This window comes from Triticum aestivum, chromosome 7D, assembly GCF_018294505.1.
Source record: "Triticum aestivum cultivar Chinese Spring chromosome 7D, IWGSC CS RefSeq v2.1, whole genome shotgun sequence".
Classification (NCBI taxonomy): Eukaryota; Viridiplantae; Streptophyta; class Magnoliopsida; order Poales; family Poaceae; genus Triticum; species Triticum aestivum.
Genome location: NC_057814.1, coordinates 619,966,694 through 619,982,473, shown reverse-complemented (window position 1 = coordinate 619,982,473; position 15,780 = coordinate 619,966,694). Strand labels below are relative to the sequence as shown.

The window sequence follows — 15,780 nt, the reverse complement described above, 5'->3', positions numbered from 1 at the left end:
AGCACACACACTAGGAGGTCCTGGGTTCGATTCCTAGGCTCCCCAATTTTTGTTTTTATGCATTTAAAATGCTGTTTGATATTTATTTGTGTTTAAATATGTTCAAACTTGTTTAAATCATAACAGTAATATATTTTTATAAAAACAGTAATGATTTTTTAAAAAATATCATCAAATTTGTTATTTGAAAATATAATCAAATTTGCTTTTTTTGCAAATTTAGTTGCATTCATTTGTGACGGCGGAGCGGGCCGGGGAGGGTGCGGAGGAGAGGGTGCGGGGGGTCGTCGGCGACGGCCGGTGGAGCGGGGGAGGGTGCGGTGGGTCGTCGGCGACGGTGGAGTGGGGGAGGGTGTGGGCCGGGGGTCGGCGGCTGCGGCTGGTGGAGCGGGGGAGGGAAATATTCTTTCTCTCCGAAACCACCTGCCCCGCGAGATATCCGAAACCGAGATAGTCGTGCACCGTCGTGAGCAGTGCGGCTCTCATAGGGAAATATTCTTTCTCTGCGGCGTCCCACGTATCAACCAACTGCCCCAGGTGCGCCATTAGTAGTTTTGCAAAAAAGTAAAAAATAAAAAAAATATTGTAGTGGCGCACTATGTTCCTGGTGCGCCATTACTAGTTACAACTAGTAATGACGCACTATGTCCTGGTGCGCCATTAGTATGTCTGGCAAAATAAAAAAAAATTGTTACTATAGCAATGGCGCACCACATATCTGGTGCGCCATTAGTGGCCATTCCATCTATAGCCCTTTTCCTAGTAGCGTGGGGCGTACTGTACAGCTACCCCGCACATAAGGTTTAACATTTCACAACCACCCTTGCAATTTGCCCCACTTCCTCTCCAGCTCTTCAAGAAAAAATTAGGTCCAATTGAAGAACCAACCTCTGACTAAATTGTTCGTAGGTTGGTTGTACCCCCAGCCTACCAGGGTTGAAACTTCAGGTTTGACACATGTGTATCTTGTAAAGGCGGACTATTCTTTGAGTGGAAGGCGATGATCTCATTGCTAGCGAGGTGCCTATGAAACTTTGTCAATCACAATACCCGTCGACTAAGCCTCTCGGAGGAGCTTATAAAGATATGGTGTACGTGTGCACGTTTATGAGATTTATTGTATGTGTGTACATGTGAGCGTCTGTGTTGTACTCCCTCTATAAAGAAATATAAGAACGTGTAGATCACTAGAATAGTGATCTAAATCGCTCTTATATTTATTTATTGAGGGAGTATTTTGTTTCTACAAAATATCAGGTCCAAAAGAGCGCAAAATCAATCATTGCCTCTGTTTTCCTGTTCGACATTGAGAGTTTAATTAAAGATGTAGCCTACCGAGTCGCAACAGCATCGCCACAAGCTGAAAGAGCGCAAAATCAATCATTGCCTCTGTTTTCCTGTTCGACATTGAGAGTTTAATTAAAGATGTAGCCTACCGAGTCGCAACAGCATCGCCACAAGCTGACAGTGACGGCCGCAAGTGATATGCTTGCGTTGAGAGCAAGTATGATAGTGGGTTATAGCCCGCTTACATGATACTTTTGTCTATATGAAAGAGATACTTTTGTCTATATGAAAGAGAGAGATAAAAAAGTAAGAGGAGTAAGCTCTCATGTAAGAGCCTAGCTATATACATATTTTTAGGCAAATACAATAAATGTGAAGAAAGAGATAGAGAGAAGATACTACAAAAAAGTGCTAATGCAATGGCCAACTTTATTGCTCATATTACTGTATGAGTGCATATTGATAATGGCTATAAATGATATGGCAGTTCCACATAGCCATCAGCTCGCTATATTATTAACCATGCTCTAATCACCCATCAGTTCGCTGTTACCAACCAGAATCATCAAATGCAAAAGGCCTACCGCTGACTACAAATTAATGCCATGTTTGCACTAAAGACTATATAAGTGCAAGCACTAAACGCACCAAATTAAGACACACACACACAAACCCTAGCTCATAAAGGAAAGAGTACTTCTAAAGAAAAGAAAGAGCGGCATGAGCTCGTCGGTCCAGGCCCAACCCACGCGGCTCAAGCTCAAGGCCGTGTACCGGCTGATCGTGGACAACTTCCTTGCCGCTTCCTGTGTCGTCGCCCTCGTGCGGCTCGGGCCGGCGGAGCTCATCAGCTGCCTCCGGCCAGTGCACCTGTTCTTTGCGGCCGCAGCGGCCGCCGTGTACCTAATGCTCCGCCCGCGCGCGGTGTACCTGATCGACTACGCCTGCTTCGACACCTCGCCGCTTGTTCGCATCCCCATGGCTTCATTCATTGAGCACACCAAGCATACGCCCACCATGAGCGAGCGCAGCGTCCGGTTCATGTCGCGACTGCTGGCGCGCTCCGGGCTTGGGGAAGAGACCTGCCTGCCGGAGGCGCACCACTTCATCCCGACGCTGGAGTACTGCACCCTCGAGAATGCCCGCGCCGAGTTCAAGCTCGTCGTCTTCTCGGCCATCGACGACCTACTCGCCAAGACCGGTGTCGCCTCAGACTCCATCGGCGTGCTCGTCCTCAACTGCAGCCTCTTCTGCCCCACGCCATCCTTGGTCGACATCATCGTGAACAAGTACAACCTGCGCGCCGACATCCGTAGCGTAAACCTCTCGGGCATGGGGTGCAGCGCGGGTCTCATCTCCGTGGGGCTCGCCAGGAACCTCCTGCAGGTCGTTCCCCGGGGCTCCCGCGCGCTGGTCGTCTCCACCGAGACCATCACGCCGAACTACTACGTCGGCAACGAGCGTGCGATGCTCCTGCCAAACTGCCTGTTCCGCGTCGGCGGGGTGGCGGCGCTGCTGTCGACGTCCCCCGCAAACGCCCGGTTCCGCCTGAAGCACGTCGTGCGCACCTTCACCGGCGCGGACGACGACAATGCTTACCGGTGCGTGTTCCAGGAGGAGGACGAGCAAGGGAACGTCGGGATCAACCTCAGCAAGAACCTGATGGCCATTGCCGGGGCCTCGCTGCAGGCCAACATCACCAGGATCGGGCCGCTCGTCCTGCCGGTCTCGGAGCAGCTCCTCTTCGCCCTATCCTTCGTGGCACGGAAGGCGATTCGCGGCACGCGGATCAGGCCCTACATCCCAGACTTCTCCACGGCGTTCAAGCACCTTTGCATCCACGCCGGCGGCCGCGCGGTCATCGATGAGCTGCAGAAGAGGCTCCACCTCTCCGACGAGCAGGTGGAGGCGTCACGGATGACGCTGCACCGGTTCGGAAACACGTCTAGCAGCTCGCCGTGGTACGAGCTGGCCTACATGGAGGCCAAAGGGCGGATGCGCAAGGGCCACCGCGTTTGGATGATCGGCTTCGGCTCAGGGTTCAAGTGCAACAGCGTGGTGTGGGAGTGCATCCAGCCAGCTGCCGGCAACACCCATGGGCCGTGGAGCACGTCCATCCACAGGTATCCTGTGGACATTCCCGACGTGCTAAGCCAGTAGCTTACACTACATAATAAATCCAGCTCAGACGGTGGTCTAAACATGAACAATAAACCACAAACGGTCGTTTCTGGTTTGCAACCATTGTAATCGTTATCTTCTGTGTGCTCAGTTAGGCCATGTAACGGAATGTCTCTTTTATCATTCGCTCGCGATGTGTGTGATGGATTGTGTTGGATTACAAATGAGCTTTGACCCAAATAACAAAATAGTCATTGGTTAATCTTTAAGGTTCATTTAGGTGCATGCCAAATTGAGAAGTTTAGTACCAAATTGTTACTCTAGTAAAAGTGAGACCGATTTATAAAGGCTGCTCTACCATTTGTCATTGGATGTTTGGGAAGGGGAATGGTGCACATGCGCTGCTCAGCCGCCCGTCACGACGCGCGAGCCGAGCCTTATTATTGCCGGTCAGGAATGGTTAATTAATTAAGGATTAATTAACGAGCCGCTAACAGAAGTGCCACTGTTCAAGACGTTGAACTGTGGTCCTAAGCCCAGGCACATCTACCCGACGGCCTATATAAGGTGGCTCTGGTCTATGGTGTGAACCCTAACTCACTCACCCCCTCCTACATAACCCTAGCCGTTATCTATTGTTCCTCTCACTGTGCCGCCTTTGGCGATCCCATCCCGACAACCGCGTGCACAGTTGGTCAGGAGAGCAGGTGCCTCCGGAACCCCGTCGTTCGAGATCCTATCCGGGAGAACGATAATAAGATTTTTGGGGAGCGTCTCGGCATATGACTGCCCCCGGTATCCATCCCAGTCCCCGTCCTCCTCCGCATCGACTACTTCCCCTGCATCAACCCCATGGCTGACGACGCCGCCACCAAGAAGAAGGCATGGACGACGCCGAGGCTGCTGTTGCCGCCGACGCATTGGCTGGCCAATCGGAGAGTATAATTCGTTCATCCCCTATTTGCTCATACATGTGCTAGCCGTATATGATGTTTCGGTTCTATGTACTGTAAGCGCTGACATGATTAGATATCGCTATGAATTGCATAATGTGATTGCCATGTTTATTATCTACTCGTGGATTAAATTAATCAAAAAGACGCTAATATTTCATGCAATCCAAAAACCTTATTTTAGACACTTTTCGTTTCAAGGCTTTGCCACTACTTTGAGACTAGAAAAGTTTACCGGAATGCATTTTAAGCATTGGCAGACAAGAACCACCTTGTCGCTCACAACTTCTGACAGTTTTTTCCTTTTTAAGTTTTTTGGACGGTTTTTATCCTTTCTTTTTCTTTCATTTTTTCCTTTTCTTTTTATTTTTTAAATGCAGGATGTTTTGTTCAAATCTGACTATTTCTTAAAATTTGTTAATATTTTCTAAAATTGGTAAAACAACATTGTAGAATACATGAATATTTTTCAACATCAATGATTTTTAAAAAATGATGAAATTTGTCAAATTTATGATTTTTTTAATTGTTAAACTATCTTCAGATTTGAGAAAAAAATCAGAATTGAGATTTTTTTTCAGAATTGATGAATTCTTTTTCAAAATTTTGAACTTTTTCGTCAAAACCAATGAACTTTTTTCAAATTTATGGATTTTCTGAAGTTTGTGAACTTGTCTTCAAAATCTGTGAACATTTCTGAATTCACGAATTTTATCGGTTTTTCAAGAAAAAATTCTGTTTTATTTTTTTCGTATTTGTTCCCAAAAGTCAACAGTTGTCGGTCAACTGGTCAATCGTCGATCGGTCAACCCTGAAGAGCATCCCTCCTAAAACAGATTCTGGAACGAGCAGCCTGGTTCTGAAACGTTTCCTGGGCCAGCCCATAAGGCGTGCGTGTGGTGTCGTTTCTCCTAGCCGGCACTTAAGACGTGGACTAGAAGGTCCCTACGAACATGGGTGAGAGACGACTGACATGTGACGCGCACGCAACGTGGTTGGGTCGGTTTGGCACAAGGGCCTAGTTGTGAGTTCTGAAACAATGGTTGAGTTGCAGAAATGTGAAATATGTGAAGTTGGATCTCGAGCATCCAGCAAAGAATCCATCCGACGCGGTGGACGCTCATATAGGATCGATCGGTTGTAGGCAAGCATTTCCGGGAAGAGTTTGTAGCGGGGAGGAGGACACATCCCTCAGTAAAAATTACTAGACCGTAGTACCATTTTCGTAAGTGTGTAGGATTTTTGTCCCAGGACTCCGCATCAGGTGCTTCTTTTTTGACGAAAAAAATACGTGGATGAATCAATCGCTGGCGTTTGTTTTTTTAACGGAAGTGGCTTCCTATGGTCCACGTTGAAGTACTTCTCATCATGTCGACACCTTCCGCGAAAAATTATGCAACAAATGCAAGCGTCGCGTGAGCATACAAGCTAATTAAGCGTCTCCTGTTCGCTGCAAATCGCGGCCATGGACGACGGGGACCTGGACTTCTCCATGGGCAGCTACTTGGACGACGTCCTCGGGGGCACAGCGGAGCACCTCGCGTGCTGCACCCACACCCACACCTGCAACCCGCCGGCATACGACCTCCCCCACACCCACACCTGCCTCCACGTCCACTCCAAGTTGGCCGCCTCCGCCTCCTTCGACGCCGCCGCCGACTCCCACGCCGAGCCTGAGGACGCCCACGCCACCTCCCGGAGCAAGAAACGCCGCCCGTCGGGCAACCGGGCAGCCGTCCGCAAGTACCGCGAGAAGAAGAAGGAGCACACGGCGGTGCTGCAAGAGGAGGCGGCCCGTCTCAGGGCCCTCAACGAGCAGCCGGTGAGAAAGCACTAGTAGAAAACAGGGCATCAGTCCCTGTTCTGGAGGACTTTTAGTCCCGGTTCTGCAACCAGGACTAAACAATCGGGACTAAAGGCCTCAACTTTTAATTTCGGTTGGGTTACGAATTGGGACTAAATGTGCTCCACGTGGCTGTTGTGGGACGCCCAGGCAGGAGGACCTTTAGTCCCGGTTTGTAACACCAATCGGGACTAAAAGGCAGCCACCCATCAGCACCTGCCAGGCGTTGGGGGGTTTTTCTTTAAAGGAGGGGTTTAGGGGTTTTGGAGTGTTTAGAGGTTTTATATTGTGTTTCCCCCTTTTCATATTATGTTTTTCATTCAACTCGACGCTAACTACTACATATAGCAATGAGGAACCATTAATTACACAACATTGTCATGAACATATAGAGAGAGAAGTGACCTCTCTTTCTCCGTGCTTGGTCGAACAACAGGTTTTCGTATATCTATTCGACGCTACTACATATAGTACACAATCATGCCAATTCCTCTTGAATTCCCTAACATCATCTATCAAAATCACATTCCAATTTCTGATGATATTCTCCGTCTTTAGGTATGACGTGCTCAACAAGGAATCCCGTCGAGTTCATTCGTCAATATATATATATATATATGAAACTCAACACAATTGATGGTAATAAGATAAAATTGTGAATATTATTTAGGTACTTCAAATTATTGTGAAGATAAGCCACGCTCAAGAGGCCGAGTGGCGAATGAACTCGCAAACATAGTATCCACATAAATTATTCCTGTGTGCCTGCCACAAGTACTTTACGAGAATAGAGTTCAATCAAAATGATAATCAAGCATGATAATGATATTGAAGCGGAGAGATGTGTGGAACTAGCTAGTACTACTTACTTTGGGTGTGAAATCGCAGCTCCTTTTTCCATTCACCCCTAACCTTGCTGGTGAACTTTCGCAAACCCTGCCCGGCAAAGAAAATGATTACTTGATATCAAGAAATGAACGAAAGTTGCTGATATAGTGCGATAAGGATTGAACTTACTTCTGGAGCATTTCACTCATGTCCGCCCACTCCTTAGGTTCTTTACATCTGGAGTCCAAGACAATTACTAGTCCCGCGTCAAGCTAAATGGCTAGCAGAATAGTGTGGAACATGCGCACGCATAACTCATCAGTTACACTTAACGTCGAGTAAGCGAAACAGAATATGCACAAGACAGTAACACTCACTTGAAGTTGTAAGGAAAGAGTATTTATCTTCTGTTTTGTTGTCGAAGGAACGCGTTTAGCAAGTTTTTCTCATTATCGTCGGGGTTCTTTTGTACCGTATATTCATTTACGGTATTTGGGTTAATGAACCCAATGTCATAGATTTGTCCTCTTTTGCATTCGAGGATCTTCAATCTGCATAATATAGTGAGGATAATTATACATGCAATGAACGAGCTGAGCTAGAGACTTAATTACAGAAATAATACTTATAGACAATAGCAACTGACGATACTTTTGTCGATGGCGTCTTGATTGTAAAACCGGAATAATTCTTCAAATTCAATGTAGATCGCGTCGACTCCAATGGAATCGTGCTCATCTTTAATTCCCACCAAGATACTGTCGGTCCCATCCTTGCAGGTTTTCAAGTACCAGTCGTGGAATCTTCGCATCATCGTTGATAGATGTGGGAGCTGCTCAGGTTTCACGAGAGACTTCCCGTTCTCGTATCTAAAGGCTACTACCTCAGCCATTTCGAACTGTACATCATCGCCTAAGTAATCACCAAGAGTGAAAGCAAGACCACCGGCCGCTACCCTCGGATCATTAGCGATATCGATAAGCACCTTGAGAGGGGGGGTATGATTACTTTCCCTGTTCGCTGAGCTGGGGAATCATTTTCCCAGTTTTTGCACCACTGCTACTTCCCGGCCGATGCACTTGATCAAACGTCTTTTCAGTACTGCGGTCATACTGTGATAGCGGCGGAGGCAGTGCTGGTCGCGTAAGGGCATCCAGACAGCGCTTCGCTTTTACCGGATCTATTTTCTCCTTTGGAGGTGGACGTTTCAGTGCAAGCTGGCGTTTCACATTGGCAGCAATGATGTCATTGGTTTCCTCGACAGTCATGCCGTATGGTAACTTGGCAGGAGCCTTCTTGACGCTTGTACCTACTCTGGATTTCTTCGTTGTTGTACTGCTAGCCGCTGGAGCGGCGACTGCTCTCTTGTACTGTTGGTCAAGCGGCGGAGGAGGCGGAGTCTGCTGACGCGGCGAAGACAGCTGAGGCGGAGGAGGATTCTGCTAAGGGACCTCCTCCGCCGGAGTCCGCTGACGCAGTGGAGACAGCTGAGGCGGCGGAGACAGCTGACGTGGCGGAGACGGCTGAGGTAGTTGAGATAGAGCTGGACTGTGAGGAGTCTGCTGAAGGGCCTCCTCCGGCTGAGTCTGCTGAGGCGGCGGCCAGTTTGGAAGCACGATGTTTTCCTTTCTCCATAGAATGGTAGTCCTTACGGTGTTTCCCTGATGAGTCTCCCCTTCACCTGTAGGGTACTCAAGCTCCAGCCCCTCGAATCCGTTCATAACTTCATCCACCCCGACAATGGCAAAGCCATCTGAAATCGAAGTGGAATGGAAGTTTCCATCAGGTCCACGAGGTAAGGCATAGCCGACCGCCACCATCAAGGTTAGGTTCATGCATTTCGCCATTAGCTCACAATGTTCCCTCTCTGCGATATCATCCACGGGGTAGCGAGGAGCCGTGATATCAGGTCGAACGAGCTCTGTGGAAGCCACGCTGGTTTTCCGCTAAGATGGTGGGGTAGCTTTGTGGGCAGTATCTAATGAAGGATCTTCGTGCTGCTGAGATGGTGGGCCGGTAGCTTGCTGCTTGTAAGTGCCTCTAGTTTCTTCTCATGCAATGCTAATCTTTCTTCCATCTTCTGCATCCGGTATGCTTCCTCTTTCTTCTTTCTCCCTCGGCTTCTATAACCAGTGCTATCTGGAAACCCGTGCTTCCACGGAACGGAGCCTAATGTGCCTCATGTTCGTCCAGGGTATTCAGGATTCCCGAGGGCGTGTGACAGCTCGTTCTTCTCTCTGTCGAGATGGAACCTCCCTTCCTGCACTTCCTTGATTGCTTCCTAAATCTTTATGACAGGTTTTTTAAGTTGAGCTTTCGTGAAAACACACTTCCTTTCTTTTTGGGTCCAAAGTTCTCCCATGCCCGAAGAACCAAGTCCTTGCCCGTTCGGGCCAGTTCAATGTCGCTGGTTGGACCCCTTTGGCAAGCAGGTCGTTCTCAGCTTTGTCCCACGTAGGCCAGGCAACATTGTAGCCACCTGACACCGTAACGTGGTGATACTTCTTCTTTGCAGCATTTTGCTTATTTCTCTGTGACCTATTCTTAGCTTTCTCCAATTTATTGTACGCCACAAATGCGGACCAGTGATCTTTTATCTTCGCATATTGACCGGTGAATTCTGGAGTCTCGTCTTTCTTGACAAACTGTTCATCCAATCTTTTCTTCCAGTTCTTGAATTGTTCTGCCAACTTCTTAAAAGCCCACGCATTGACTTTTTGCTATATAATTGGGTTATTTGGATCCTCCTATGGCGGTAGGCTGAAATTTGTCATGAGCGAGTTCCAAAGCTCATCTTTCTGTCTATCGTCGACATAAGATACTTCAACATACTTCTTCTTATTCCATTCTTGGATACTGATCAGGATGCTGTCCCTAACAACAACTCCGCACTGATGTATAAATTTGTCTTTGGTCCGCTTGGGAGCAATCGGTTGGCCATCTGGAGCGACTTCTTCGATCGTGAACTTTTCATTCTCTCCCAACCTTTTCTTCGGGCCTCATCTCCTTATAGATGTTTGGCTCGATCCGGAGGGCTAAAATAAGAAAGAAGCGTCCCGCCGGGGCAAGGATCGTGACGGTGATCTAGATCACCAACCTTGCTACCATCAACACCAACTTTCTCCCCCTCTATGCAGCTGTGTAACCTCTCTATTCCAGCTGTAATTCTCTACTTAAACATGGTGCTCAACGCTATATATTATTTCCCAATGATCTATGGCTATCTTATGATGTTTGAGTAGATCTGTTTTGTCCTATGGGTTGATAGATAATCATGATTGGTTGGAGTTGTATATTTTATTTTGGTGTTGTCTACGGTGCCCTCTGTGTCGCGCAAACGTGAGGGATCCCCGCTGTAGAGTGTTGCAATACGTTCATGATTCGCTTATGTTGGGTGGCGTGAGTGACAGAAGCACATAACCGAGTAAGTGGGTTGTTGCGTACGGGAGTAAAGAAGACTTGATACTTAATGGTGTAGTTGGGTTTTATGCCCTGTCCATGTGTTGTCCGTAAGAATGATCACAATTACTCAACGTCAAGAACCATTCATGTCCACCTGTTTAAGTCTGGTTTCATGCCCCACTATAATGTTTGGACCAAGCACGGAGAAAGAGGGGTTATGATGGAAGACAATGAAGAAGAAGAGGACGACGACAGCTATCCTGGCCATGGGTTCCCTGAATACGATGATACAACAATGGGGGAAGAAGCTGAGCCGGCAATGCGGGAAGAAGCTGAAGAAGAGGCATCAGATGAGCCCGCTGATGATCTAGGTCGGGCCTTTGCCTATGCAAAGAGAAACTGTGCAAGTGATGTGGAGAAGAAGAAGTTGCAGCGCATGTTAGAGGATCACAAGAAATTGTTGTACCCGAATTGCGAAGCTGACAAGAAAAAGTTGGGCACCAAACCGGAATTGCTGCAATGGAAGGCAGAGAATGGTGTATCTGACAAGGGATTTGGAAAGTTGCTGGTAATGATAAAGAATATGCTTCCAAAGGACAACGAATTGCCCGAGAGTACGTATGAAGCAAAGAAGGTTGTCTGCCCTCTAGGGTTAGAGGTGCAGAAGATACATGCATGCCCTAATGACTGCATCCTCTACCGCGGTGAGTACGAGGATTTGAATGCTTGCCCGGTATGCGGTGCATTGCGCTATAAGATCAGCCGCGATGACCCTGGTGATGTCGAGGGCGAGCGCCCCAAGAAGAAGATTCCTGCCAAGGTGATGTGGTATGCTCCTATAATACCACAGTTGAAACGTTTGTTCCAAAATAAAGAGCATGCCAAGGCGATGCGATGGCACAGAGAATACCGTAAGAAAGACGGAAAGTTGAGAGTACCCGCTGACGGGTCGTAGTGGAGAAATATCGAGAGAAAGTATGGGAAGGAGTTTGCAGATGACGCAAGGAATGTATGGTTTGGTCTAAGCGCAGATGGCTTTAATCCTTTTGGGGAGCGGAGCAGCAACCATAGCACCCGCCCTGTGACTCTATGTTTGTATAGCCTTCCTCCTTGGTTGTGCATGAAGCGGAAGTTCATTATGATGCCAGTGCTCATCCAAGGCCCTAAGCAACCCGACAACGACATTGATGTGTACCTAAGGCCATTAGTTGAAGAACACTTACAGCTGTGGAATGGAACAGGTGTACGTGCGTGGGATGAGCACATGGGGGAAGAATTTGACCTAAAGGCGTTGCTGTTCGTGACCATCAATGATTGGCCTGCTCTCAGTAACCTTTCAGGACAGACAAACAAGGGATACCGCGCATGCACGCACTGTTTGGATGCTACCGACAGTATATATTTGGACAATTGTAGGAAGAATGTGTACCTGGGACATCGTCGATTTCTTCCGAGCAGGCATCCCGTAAGAATGAAAGGCAAGCATTTCAAAGGTGAGGCGGATCACTGGACGAAGCCTCGCCACCGTACCGGTGCTGATGTACATGATATGGTCAAGGATTTGAAGGTTGTAACGCCCGGATAATTAAGCTATAGTAATCCCACGCTAATGATGCCACATCACCACAGTTATTGTTGTTAACCTCGCGATGATTCGAAACCATTTCAAAATTTAAATTCAAATTAATGTCAATAATAAAAGTTTTCAAAAATTTAAACAAAAATGTTCGGTGGGTGCGAGATACTGCACTGATAATTATTGTGGAGAAACATATTTTTAGAAAATGCCTAACTATTTTAAAATGATGTAAAACAGAAAAGAAAATAAATAAAAAGAAAAGAAAATGCAACAGAGAAAACAAACAAAAAAAGAAGAAGAAAGGAGGAACCCCCTCCCCCACTGGACCCTGGCCCAACAGCCCCCCCCTGCTGGACCGCGGCCCAGCTGGCCATCGGGCCAACCAGGCCGGTCCAGGTCGGCCCCCACTCCTCTCCCTTATCCACTCCTCCCCCCCCACTCCCCACCGAAATATCCCCCCTCTCCCCCGATCTGGATCGGGAGGAGGCCCTCGCCGTCGCGCTCGCCCCGCCGCCCCTGGAACTCTCCGCCGCCGCCCGGATCGTCGTCGCCCGGAGTCGCCTCGCCTCCTCCCCTGCGTCGCGTCGTCCCCGACCCCATCCACGAGCCCCGCTGCCCCGTCCCTACACCCCCGGTGAGGCCACGGCCTCCACGCCCCTCCTCTCCTTCCCTCGCACCGCCGCGCGGCCCGCGCCATTGTCTCGCGCCCGTGGCTGCGCGCGAGCTCGCGCTCCCGCAGCCCCACCCCCCCGGGTGTGCGCCCACCGCCGCCCGCCCGCGGTGGCCTCGCACGCGCCGTCCGTTCGCCCCGCACCCTCGCCCCCGCACGCGCCCGTGGCCGCGCGTGGCCGCCGCTCCCCGTGCCCCGCTCCGGTGCCGTCCGCGCCGCCGCGGATGCGCCGCACCGGCCGCGTCCCGCGCCCGCTGGCCTTCGCCGCGCCTGACTCCGGCCGCCCCAGGCCACTGGCACCCTCTCCCCTTGCTCCGGCGCCCTGCTGTGGCCGCCGGCGCCCAGTCGGGTGCGCCCCTGCCGGCCACGCCCGCAGCGCCCGACCCGCTATGGCCCTGGGCCACTGCCAAACGGGGCCGCGCCCCCCCCCCCCACAGAAAGTTTACAAAAAAAAGAAGGAAAATGAAATGAAAAATAATAATAAATAATAATAATAATAAACTAGTTAATAAAAATTAATAAATAAATAAATAAAAAAGGTAAAAATAAAATTAATAGTAAAACAAATAATAAAAATAAATTTAATTAATTAACTAAATTAATTAAGTTAATTAATCCTGTTTAAATTAATCTAATTAGACAATTAATTTAATTAAATAGTAATTATTTAGCTAAACCCTAATTAACCTAAACAGAGAATGACAGGTGGGTCCCACTTGACCCACATGTAAGTTTGACTTAGTCAACCCCAGTTGACTGCTGATGTCAGCATGACATCATGCTGATGTCATAAATCCAAATTTCGAATTAAATTAAAAAATTAATTAAATTCCAGAATTAATAAAAACTTTAGAAAAACATATCTTTTAATCCGTAACTCGGATTAAAATATTTTCAACATGAAAGTTGCTCAGAACGATGAGACGAATCCGGATACGCAGTCCGTTCGTCCACCACACCTCCCTAACCTATCGAACTCGCAACTTTCCCCCTCCGGTCCGTCTGTCCGAAACGCAAAACATCGGGAATACTTTCCCGGATGTTCCCCCCCTTCGCCGGTACCACCTACTGTCGCGTTAGGACACACCTAGTACCGCTCGTTGTCATGTCACGCATCGTCATGCTTATGTTTGCATTGTATTTACTGTTTCTTCCCCCTCTTCTCTCCGGTAGACTACGAGACCGACACTGCTGCTGCCCAGTTCGACTACGGAGTTGACGACCCCTCCTACTTGCCAGAGCAACCAGGCAAGCCCCCCCCTTGATCACCAGATATCGCCTATTCTTCTCTATACTGCTTGCATTAGAGTAGTGTAGCATGTTACTACTTTCCGATATCCTATCCTGATGCATAGCCTATCCTTGCTACTACTGTTGTTACCTTTACCTGCAATCCTACATGCTTAGTATAGGATGCTAGTTTCCATCAGTGGCCCTACATTCTTGTCCGTCTGCTGTGCTATACTATCGGGCCGTGATCACCTGGGCGGTGATCACGGGTATATACTTATATACTAAATACATGACACATGTGATGACTAAAGTCGGGTCGGCTCGTAGGAGTACCCGCAAGTGGATCTTTGTGGCGGAGCAACAGGGCAGGTTGAGACCACCCAGGTGAGAGGTGGGCCTGGCCCTGGTCGACGTTCGCGGATACTTAACACGCTTAACGAGATCTTGGTATTTGATCTGAGTCTGGCCATTTGGTCTATACGCACTAACCATCTACGCGGGAGTAGTTATGGGTATCCCGGCGTCGTGGTATCAGCCGAAGCCTTCGTGACGTCAGCGACTGAGTGGCGCGCGCCGTGTTGGACCGCTTTGACGTAACCGCCGTGATCGTGTGGGTTGCTAGGTCTGCTCGCGGCCGCGTTCGCAACGTGCAGGTGTTCATAGGGCGATGGGCCCAGACCCCTGCGCGCTTAGGATTAGACCGGCGTGCTGACCGCTCTGTTGTGCTTAGGTGGGGCTGCGACGCGTTGATCTTACGCGGCCGGGCATGACCCAGAAAAGTGTGTCCGGCCAAATGGGATCGAGCGTGTTGGGTTATGTGGTGCACCCCTGCAGGGAAGTTTATCTATTCGAATAGACGTGTCCCTCGGTAAAAGGACGACCCGGAGTTGTACCTTGACCTTATGACAACTAGAACTGGATACTGAATAAAATACACCCTTCCAAGTGCCAGATACAACCCGGTGATCGCTCTCTAACAGGGCGACGAGGAGGGGACCGCCGGATAGGATTATGCTATGGGATGCTACTTGGAGGACTTCAATCTACTCTCTCCTACATGCTGCAAGATGGAGATGGCCAGAAGCGTAGTCTTCGACAGGACTAGCTATCCCCCTTTTATTCTGGCATTCTGCAGTTCAGTCCACTGATATGCCCCTTTACACATATACCCATGCATATGTAGTGTAGCTCCTTGCTTGTGAGTACTTTGGATGAGTACTCACGGTTGCCTTTCTCCCTCTTTTCCCCCTTTCCTTTCTATCTGGTTGTCGCAACCAGATGTTGGAGTCCAGGAGCCAAACGCCACCGTCGACGACGACACCTACGACACTGGAGGTGCCTACTACTACGTGCAGCCCGCTGACGACGACCAGGAGTAGTTAGGAGGATCCTAGGCAGGAGGCCTGCGCCTCGTTCGATCTGTATCCCAGTTTGTGCTAGCCTTCTTAAGGCAAACTTGTTTAACTTATGTCTGTACTAAGATATTGTTGCTTCCGCTGACTCGTAGGAGTACCCGCAAGTGGATCTTTGTGGCAGAGCGATAGGGCAGGTTGAGACCACCCAGGTGAGAGGTGGGCCTGGCCCTGGTCGGCGTTCGCGGATACTTAACACGCTTAACGAGATCTTGGTTATTGATCTGAGTCTGGCCATTTGGTCTATACGCACTAACCATCTACGCGGGAGTAGTTATCACTAGTAGAAAAAGAGGCTTCCATACGCCCCCATTAGTCCCCAAAATGATCGAACCGCGACAAAAGGGGTCTTTAGTCACGGTTCGGGAGGAGACCCGCGACCAACTATCTTGGCCCAGCGCGCTCGGTCGACAGCTGGCAGACGGGAGGGGCTTTAGTCCCGGTTGGCCTGG

General features: G+C 49.0%; 2 protein-coding genes across 2 annotated transcripts; both read left to right on the top strand.

Annotated features, from left to right (window-relative positions):
- Positions 1–1,959: 1,959 nt before the first annotated feature.
- LOC123169500 (3-ketoacyl-CoA synthase 5-like) lies at positions 1,960–3,683 on the top strand. The gene has a single exon (XM_044587374.1). The coding sequence runs from the start codon at positions 2,008–2,010 to the stop codon at positions 3,445–3,447; it is 1,440 nt and encodes a 479-aa protein (XP_044443309.1). The 5' UTR covers positions 1,960–2,007; the 3' UTR covers positions 3,448–3,683.
- A 2,143-nt stretch (positions 3,684–5,826) lies between these two features.
- On the top strand, positions 5,827–6,198 carry LOC123171447 (basic leucine zipper 19-like). The gene has a single exon (XM_044588946.1). It carries the CDS (start codon positions 5,827–5,829, stop codon positions 6,196–6,198), a length of 372 nt encoding a protein of 123 aa, XP_044444881.1.
- Positions 6,199–15,780: the final 9,582 nt, after the last annotated feature.